This window comes from Tachysurus fulvidraco, chromosome 1, assembly GCF_022655615.1.
Source record: "Tachysurus fulvidraco isolate hzauxx_2018 chromosome 1, HZAU_PFXX_2.0, whole genome shotgun sequence".
Taxonomy (NCBI): domain Eukaryota; kingdom Metazoa; phylum Chordata; class Actinopteri; order Siluriformes; family Bagridae; genus Tachysurus; species Tachysurus fulvidraco.
Window position 1 is genome coordinate 2,357,414 of NC_062518.1, and position 10,000 is coordinate 2,367,413.

Here is a 10,000-nt window from a genome sequence, read left to right on the forward strand (position 1 = left end):
ACACTCAACTGTACAGTCTCAGATTAGACACCCAACTGTACAGTCTTGGATTAGATACTCCACTGTACAGTCTCAGATTAAATACTCAACTGTACAGTCTCAGATTAGACACTCAACTGTACAGTCTCAGATTAGACACCCAACTGTACAGTCTTGGATTAGATACTCCACTGTACAGTCTCGGACTACACACTCAACTGTACAGTCTCAGATTAGACACTCAACTGTACAGTCTCAGATTAAATACTCAACTGTACAGTTTCAGATTAGACACTCCACTGTACAGTCTTGGATTAGATACTCCACTGTACAGTCTCGGACTACACACTCAACTGTACAGTCTCAGATTAGACACTCAACTGTACAGTCTCAGATTAGACACCCAACTGTACAGTCTCGGATTAGACACTCAACTGTACAGTCTCAGATTAGACACCCAACTGTACAGTCTCAGATTAAACACCTAACTGTACAGTCTCAGATTAGACACCCAACTGTACAGTCTCAGATTAAACACCTAACTGTACAGTCTCAGATTAGACACCCAACTGTACAGTTTCAGATTAGATACTCCACTGTACAGTCTCAGATTAGACACCTAACTCATCTCAACTCAACTCAGGAGAACAAAATCAGGAGATTAACGATCGGCTGTTTCAACTAGATAAGCGTTTCTCAACCTGCAGTAACCTTTCAAATCAAATTCGTCACACACACACACACACACACACACACACACACACACACACACACACACAAACAACTATACACAGTACGACATGAATGATGTAGACTTTTATACGTGTGTGTGTGTGTGTGTGTGTGTGCGTGTGTTTCAGAGCGTGTGACGTATGTGGGTCAGAAGCTGTGTTACGTCGTGTTCCCTCAGGGCGATCCTTCCGAAACGGAGCCTCTCACCGAGACAACCGAGAAGTCGGAGCTCTGAAGCATCCAAACCTTCCAGGGAAAATTTGCCCCCTTTTTGATTCTTTTTTAATATTATGGGGTTAAATAAGCAGCAGTTATTAATAACGCGCAGATTCACGTGCAGGCAATCAGACGGATTTCTCTTCGGTGCTCTAGGTTCCACTTTCAGTTCCTTTTTTTTTTTTTTTCCCCTTAGTGTATAAAGAAAGATAGGCCGCATTGAAGGGAGGTTCATATTGTCTTTTTATTATTCCGGGCTTTTCTGGTCTTTTCCGCTGGCTGCGGATGTCGGGACGTGTAAAACAGACCCTTTTGTCCACACAAAAGGAACTGGTTTCCAGCAAAACCTCCACTCTGTGCTACATGGAGGCTATTCCTGGTTTAATATACGGAGCGTTTGTTCCCTTGAGCCATGTGGAGGATCTTTTTTTTTTTTTGTGTGTGTATTAACGACTACCGGCCTGTAACTTTCAGCTCTGTGTGTGTGTGTGTGTGTGTGTGTGTGTGTGTGTGTGTGTGTGTGTGTTTTCTTTCACATATTAGTCCCTGTATATATGGCTTTGCAGCCATAAATCTTTACGTCATACCACAGAGATGTGTCTAAACATTTAATATTTAGTTTTATTATTATTATTATTATTATTATTATTATTATTATTATTTTTTTTTTTTTTAGGAAATGAAGTCCAGCTCTATATCAGGTGTCCTTAAAACTGCTGTGTACATTTTAAACCTGGTGAAAATATGCAATTTTTGAAAAATAATTTTCTTTTTTTGAGCAATTCTGTAGCTTAAAATCCTGTAAAGTCGCTTTAACAGAATTAATGCAAACAAAACATCATTAGGAGTCAATTTCCTCTATGAAATTTAAATAAGTGTAAGAGAGAGTCTGAAAAAAAAACCACGATCGAAATAACTAGATTGCTAGCTAACAGGTGCTAGCTACACGTTAGCAGTGAGCACCTTCGTCGCTAAGGAATCACCAGATTATCATTTTAACTGAAAACATAAACATTTTAGATTTAATTTTAGTTTTTTTTTTTCACAATGAAGGCTCATCTTCATCATCTTCGACTCCAACGCCTTCATGCACCGGTGTTTGTTATATCGTATTTTTTTTTAAAGAAAATTAGCGAAAATGACGTAGCAGAAAGAAAAGCCATAGAACGTAGGGATATGTATCGAGTTATTGACGCAAATAAAACCAAAACAATTCGAAAACTCCGTTCAGTAAAGCTCGTCGATCCGTCGTCAGTAAGCACTTTATCTGAATCAGAAAAAAAAACACACACACTTTCCCTGACCTGCGTTAGACGTAGTTTGCTGGATTGCTAATGTAGTCACTAAAAGTGTGTAAATGAGACTGGTGTCTTTGTGGTTGTGGCCTGCGTTCATTTTAAAGAAAAGATACACGTTTTGTTACGGAATGTAAACTTATTCTCACGACAAACTTTAACATTAAATACCTTTAATACCCATTAATATTAATACATGATAACATTTAACATAAATACCAACCTTCTCTCTTTTAGTTCATATTACTGAATTTACGGATTCAGAACACAGCTACACTACGTTCATGCTAGCAAGAAACAAGTCATCGGTGTCACTTGAAGCGGCCGTGGCCGATTTATATACATAAACAAACAAACAAACAAACAAATAAATAAATAAATAGTAGAAGCTAAACCGCCAAAAGCTAACCAGTTAAACTCTATTATACACAATAGCACACTAATCAGTGTAAACCGTGTGTAACTGTTTACACGTCACGCGCCTGGCTTCGTTGTCTGATTAGCGACCGTACTCGCTACGGATTGTCACCAGAGACGATCTTCGCTACTTCCTCGTCTCAAACCGTCACTATTCATGAACCTGTTACATGTACGGTGGAAAAAAAACACAGCGCTCCTTTAATTCGTCACCCTGTAGTGTGAACGTGGCGTTACTAACGACCGTGCTACAGATTTTTACCCGGACGCAGGTCCGACAGGCAGGCGCACGTGTAGAAAGATGCTATCGGTTTGATGGTGTCAATGCTGCGGCTGCCTCCGACCCCGCGATCGTGATCGAGCTTGTGCACTCAGTATGCGCTTTAATGTAGATATTAATGTGCGCTTATAGAACGGGCTCTGACATAACCGTTAATAACTGATCGTTTTTGCGCACAAAATCGGTTCTCATGCTGCGTTCGTGACCGAGTGGTGCAGGAAGCAGGACGTTTCTGGATACCGTAGTGCTCCGATTTTAGCGCTCCGTCTCCTGGCTTCTCAGATCCCATGTTCCGTTATTTCCTTTATGTTCCTACAGAATTGATCTATCTAAGATACTGTGTTTACAGAATCTACTTCATCTACATTTCTATTTATCAATGGTTTCATATTCCCAGCATCGTATGTATCCCAGGTGCTATGGTTCTCTAGGTATAAAAGTTTCTACAGTATGCTCGCATGGCTTTAGGTTTCCAGATCCTATATTCCAATGGTTTCTCTGCTCCCAGATCCATATCCTGGTGTTTCTTAACAAATTTGTTCCTTGTATCCGATCTATCCAGGGTTCTATGTTCCCAGTATCTATGGTCCTATAATCTCAGAACCCAATCTTCCCAGGATCTCATGTTCCCAATGCTCTATATCTTTGTGCCTATATTTCTAACATCCTATGAATCCAGGGTGTTATGTCTTGAGAACCATATTTTGTTTACTACATCCTCAGATTCCCAAGCACCATATCTTTAGGGTTCTTTACAGTATGTTCCCAGACCCTGCACTCCTTCTCTCGGTGTTCCTAGGACATTTTCCGTCGTTCCTTCAGTGAAATTTTATATTAACCTGCCCTGTAGTCCGGAGAACGAAACCCGGCAGCATGTTTAAAGCCTTTGACAGACTTTAGAGACCCTGCGTTTTGTGGTATTTGTGTGGATCGGTTTGTTAATCTGACGCTTAAACATTGAACTGTAAATTACAACAACACATATATATATAAGAAAATAGACATTTAAACATTTATCACTTATTAATTTAATTAATTGTTTAATTAATCGTTGAATTAACTCGAATTTTTTTCTGGAAAATTTTTACCACCCGGTTTTCATGAACGCAGCTTCGGACTTACTTTACGTTTGTTTCTGTCTGATTTTGTCACGTTTAATCACGTGTGTTTTGTGGAATCGTTTTTTTGGCATAAATACATCATTGTACAGTAGTTGTTGTTTATATATATATATATATATATCTTTTTTTTCGGTCAAGGGATGCAACAAAAAACAAGGAAAGAAAAGGTGTATAGAGTTTGTGTTAAGGACACCTGATGAATGTGAATGTTTCATCTAACTCCAGCACTTATTTCTTAAAAATCGTCAGGTTTAAAAGTCACTTTAATAGGAAATCGTTTAACAAACCCCAGAGCCGTCGTAACGTATCTATGCAAACACAGGTTTAATCGCTTGAATCGTTTATTAATATTTTTTTTATAGTTAGACAGTAACTTCTTGTGAAAGTTCATCTGTACTTTTTTAAAGACCCATTAACGATTACGGTTTGTGTAAATAACTGATTATTTAATCGGTTTTTTTTTTTATTGCTATGCTGGAAAAGACGTTTTCAGACTCCATGGGGATATAAATAGGGACATTCCGCTCGGTTGTGTTTCAGCAGTATCTCGTCATTTACAGAGACTTGTTCTAGGGATGCGTCGATATCGAGTACGTAACGATAACGATACTGAAATCTACTTCGCGTTGATCGATCAGGGACGTCGTCGAGCATTAAATTCCCGTCCGTTTGTCTTGCTTTCGCGGTATGTTTTGTTCATTTTTTTAAAAATGACTGCTACTGATGTAAGCGCTCGGTCCGGCCTCCTCACACTCTCTATTAAACGTTATCTCACGTATTCTCACGTGAAATCGGATAACGGTAAACGGAGCGTGTCTGACGGAATCGGTCGTGATGCATCTCTAACGTATTTCCCAGAGCCTCGTGTCTGAAAAAAAGCACTTAGATCCACAAATGTCTTCATGACTGTACACATCAGTTTCATCCTCTACATAAATTAAGCTATTAAACCTTCGTACTCTTCCCTTTTTAAACAATAATTGTAATGTCATATTGACCGATATAGATTTTTTTTTCTTTCATGGGATCCAGGACGAGACGTTTCTGTCTCTAAACGTAACAGTAACCCTGTTCTTTCTGCCTCAAGTGCTCAATTCAGACAAACAAAGCCAGAGAGACAGCATTCCTGAGGCCAGATGTGGGAGACATTGGGAATGTGTGCTAAAAATATGGACTTTGATGTTAAAGATGGGTAAGCGTAACAAAAATAGCACAATAAAGATAATTCAAAAGTTTATCTGTTGTTCGGGTGTTTTATTGGTCACTGAATAAATAAGTGATAATGTGGTGAGATAGAGCACAATCTATACAGGAAGCTTGTTTTAAACATGAAGGATCATCTACAAAAATTAGGATTGTGTAGAAGTGTCTATAAGATCATAGATTCATTGTGAGGAATTAGATTCATAGATATAAGATTCAGTGTTTGGGAAAATAAAACCTAGACTTTTCCACGTTAGTCTCTGGCGCCCTCTGCTGGCCATTCATCCTCATCACATTTAGCTTCTCGAAGTTTATATACTTTACTGCATGCCGTAGATAATTTATTCATTCTTATTACATAAAATGATTGAATCATCACATGTAGCTGTTTAATAAGCTTTGTTATCATGTGTGCTGTTGTGGTGTAGTGATTAATGGTTAGCAGCAAGGTTTTATAATGTTTAATGAATCCTGAGTTTGTGTAGTTAGAGCTTTCACACTGCTCCTACTTCACCCGGGTTAACACAGAATCCTGGGTTTGTGTAGTTAGAGATTTCACACTGCTCCTACTTCACCCGGGTTAACACTGAATCCTGGGTTTGTGTAGTTAGAGGTTTCACACTGCTCCTACTTCACCCGGGTTAACACTGAATCCTGGGTTTGTGTAGTTAGAGGTTTCACACTGCTCCTACTTCACCCGGGTTAACACTGAATCCTGGGTTTGTGTAGTTAGAGATTTCACACTGCTCCTACTTCACACGTGTTAACACTGAATCCCGGTTGTTCAGAATCTGACCATGTTTCACACTGTACATTCCTAAACCCCGCCTTCACCTTCTACTAATTTGCATATTAGCGTATCAACAACCCTGATTGGATAAATCCAGCATGTGACCTCTATAAATAACGGCTCGTCTCACGCTTTCACATCAGTGAGTAATAAAAGTTCAGGTCTGTTCTTCTGCACCCGAGCAGCTTCTGTTATCTTTCACAGCTTTCTCATCTTTTTGGCTCTTTTTAAGTCGGTCTCGTATTCGATCAGCCGTTCGTTCATCGATATCTAACTTCCTCTGGGTAGTTTTAAGGGTATTTGTACAAACATAATTATTAACACCCATTATGAGAATGGGAAAGAAATGATTGTATAAAAGAAAGGAGTGTAATTAAACATTTCTAAACCATTTCAGTTCTTCTGTTCATCTTAAAAATTTGTCGTTCTTTTAAAAGGATTTTAGGATTTTTACACATGTGGAATTACTGAATACTAAGAGCTACTAAACAAAAAAACATTAATCTAGCATCACAAATTCTGCTTTCTTTTGAAAAATTACTTATTGGTTTTAAAAATGTTGGAAATGTTTTAATTCTATAAAAAAAATTTTTTTAACTATATGTAATTATATAGTGAAATTTCTTTGAAATATCTGTCTTTGGTAGAATGGGTGCCAATAATTATAGACTTACCTGCATTTACATGGTAGCCGAAGTTTTCGAACGTTTTTTTGTTTGTTTGTTTGTTTGTTTTTCTCTCTCTGGTAAAACTAGTGATAAAGAATAACAAAGTGAGAAAAATTAAGCGTTTAAAGTAATATTTTAATTACGTTTCTGCGTACATTTAAGCGCCAAGGAAACAATTCAACCACAAAGTAGATGTTTTCTCTTACGCAACTTAGCAGCAGTGTTTTCTGAAAACACACAAGTTCTCCAATGGCACATTTCAGTTTTTATTCTGATCGGTTTCTCGTCGTTGGCACTTTATCTAAGATCAAAAATAGACAGAACTTAATACGTTAAATTAGTACAGGAAAAATACAATTATAAAAATGATAGAAATGTGACTAATTAGCATTAAAGCAGCGCTCTGGATCCTCCCACGAGGAGGTCGATGTTTTAATCCGAACAAGAAACATTATTTATTGACATAAAATTTAAGCGTCGGAAAACCGGCGTGTGTCTAATGTAACAAACCCGGTCTCTTATTGCTCAACCTTTTACTTCTGAAATCATTTCCCGATGGAATAAAATCAAATCTCAGAGGAATCTGATCTACACAGGATCTGATCTACAATGGATCTGATCTTTACTGGATCTGATCTACACTGGATCTGATCTACACAGGATCTGATCTTTAATGGATCTGATCTACACTGGATCTGATCTACACTGGATCTGATCTACACAGGATCTGATCTTTAATGGATCTGATCTACACTGGATCTGATCTACACTGGATCTGATCTACACTGGATCTGATCTATACTGGATCTGATCTATACTGGATCTGATCTATACTGGATCTGATCTACACTGGATCTGATCTACAGTACACTGGATCTGATCTACACTGGATCTGATCTACACTGGATCTGATCTATACCGGATCTGATCTACACTGGATCTGATCTATACTGGATCTGATCTACAGTACACTGGATCTGATCATAACAGTTTCTTTCTTTCTTTCTTTCTTTCTTTCTTTCTTTCTTTCTTTCTTTCTTTCTCTTTCTTTCTTTCTTTCAGGACCAAATGCTGATCAGAAACAAACATGAATATAAATATAATGCAACATTCTTCCAGGAACCAGCACACACACGTCCCTGAGATCTCTGCTCCCCTTAAGAGAGCCTTACACACAACTATCCTGGCCACGAGTGACCGTGTTTAACCATTTTATGCAAAAATTCGGTCGGTGGATTTCGATCCTAAAAAGAATTACAGGAGACAAACACTTGTAACGAGAACAAATACACAACTGGTTCTAATTTGTGAAGCAAAATGTAAAAAATGTGCGTATTTTGTTAGTAAGGTTTTCTAACGCTCACGTCTATCCCACACTGGGGGTCAGATTTGAGAAGTGATGCTATAAAATACTATCAAATATAGTAACCACACCCACATGCTTCTGTAGAAACTCTGATCCCGCCCCCTACGCCTCAACGTGCTATTAGAGGAACTGTAACCAGACTCAGGCGTCCCTGTAGAAACAAATAACCACGCCCACATGTCTGTGTAGAGGCTGTGACCACGCCCACGTTTGCACACGAACGACCACACCCATATGGCTGTGTAGAGACTGCGACCACGCCCACATATCTGTGTAGAGACTGTGACCACGCCCACATATCTGTGTAGAGACTGTGACCATGCCCACACGTCTGTGTAGAGGCTATTACCACGCCCACACGTCTGCGTAGAGGTTGTGACCACGCCCATATGCCTGTGCAGATGACGTGACCACGCCCACATTGTTGTGTAGAGGTTGTGACCACGCCCACATGGCTGTGTAGAGACTGTGACCACGCCCACATTGTTGTGTAGAGGTTGTGACCATGCCCACATGTTTTTGTAGAGACTGTGACTACGCCCACATTGTTGTGTAGAGGCTGTGACCACGCCCACATGTCTGTGTAGACGCTGTGACCATGCCCACATGTCTGTGTAGAGGCTATGACCACGCCCACATTGTTGTGTAGAGACTGTGACCACACCCACATTGTTGTGTAGAGACTGTGACCATGCCCACACGTCTGTGTAGAGGCTATGACCACACCCACATTGTTGTGTAGAGGCTGTGACCACGCCCACATGTCTGTGTAGACGCTGTGACCATGCCCACATGTCTGTGTAGAGACTGTGCTCACGCCCACACGTCTGTGTAGAGACTGTGGTCACGCCCACATGTCTGCACAGACTGGGACCACGCCCACGCCTCTCTGTAGAGACCCACCCACATTTTTCTTTAGAAGCAGTGACCATGTCTACATGGCACAGGATTAAAAAACTGCCCACCTCCACATACTCATACAGACCCCAGTGAAACCCTGGCCACGCCCACACACACCCGACTCCTCACAGTTACTTCTGCCTGAAAAATATAAACAGATTCAGTCTACAGTGTTACGAATATAATAAGAGCGATGTCATGATAGACCTAATCCATGTCATATGGTCATTGGTAAACTTTTCCCACACACTCTGCGAGCAACATTTGTGTTATATAAAGTTTGAAACAGGATGAATAAGGCCCTTTAGCGCATGAACAGAACGACGTTCTCGTCTTCGTCGCTGCTCGTGTCTGCACCCCGAATCCCGGATCTCTTTACACTTTTATTTCTAACTGCTGAGCGTGTTTTGGGGTCAGTGTGTGACTCAGAGCGAGCGGTTGAGCAGACGTCTGTGCGTGTCGGTAAATTCACATCGTCTTCGTTCTGGCTGCTAGATGATGTCAGAGAATCTGGCGTGGACAGAGGAGAGATTCCCAGTACAGAGTAGCGTGTCACTGGCATGGCTCCCAGTTCAGCGGCAAGTCCCTGGACGACCCTCCTGGATGCTCGTGATTGAAAAGGTAGACGTGAGGGTCGACGTGGGGCTCCATGTGATCTCCGCTCATCTCTGGGCCTATGACCTGACGCTCGGTTAAGGTTCTCGTCGTCATTCTCGTCGTCTTCGTCCTCAAGTGTGTCTGAGGTGGAGCGCGGCAGGGCCGGTGATGAGGGGGACGACGCAGGTGACCCGCTTTCAGCTAAACACAGAGCCTCGGCGTGAGCCTGCAGGTCCACCCACTCGCCGCTCTGCCCCTCTACACCACAGTGGCTGCTGTTCCCAATCCGAGAGCTGACATGTGCGTGACCGGACGGCAGTGGGTGCGTCTGTGAAGGAGTGTGTGCGCGCCCAGGTGGGGTAAGTAGGAGGATGTGACCACGCAGCCGACTCCCTCGCTGGAACAGGCGACTCCAAAGCCGGCCCAGTCTGCGACG

The 10,000-nt window shown here is 41.1% G+C and overlaps 2 protein-coding genes across 3 annotated transcripts in view; one reads left to right on the top strand and one right to left on the bottom strand.

Moving 5' to 3' along the window:
• slc7a10a (solute carrier family 7 member 10a) overlaps positions 1 to 5,275 on the top strand; it is a 31,890-nt gene extending 26,615 nt beyond the window's left edge. Inside the window, exon 11 of the mRNA XM_027174222.2 lies at positions 840 to 5,275. Coding sequence (XP_027030023.1) covers positions 840 to 946 — 107 coding nt within the window. The 3' untranslated portion in view covers positions 947 to 5,275. The remainder of the gene's footprint in view (positions 1 to 839) is intronic.
• Positions 5,276 to 6,815: 1,540 nt separating this feature from the next.
• The window catches only part of lrp3 (low density lipoprotein receptor-related protein 3), a 20,737-nt gene continuing 17,552 nt past the window's right edge, over positions 6,816 to 10,000 (bottom strand). For both annotated transcript variants that reach the window (XM_047810689.1, XM_047810682.1), the window contains exon 9: positions 6,816 to 10,000. This exon is cut by the window's right edge and continues 75 nt beyond it. In XM_047810689.1, coding sequence (XP_047666645.1) covers positions 9,272 to 10,000 — 729 coding nt within the window. In that variant the 3' untranslated portion in view covers positions 6,816 to 9,271.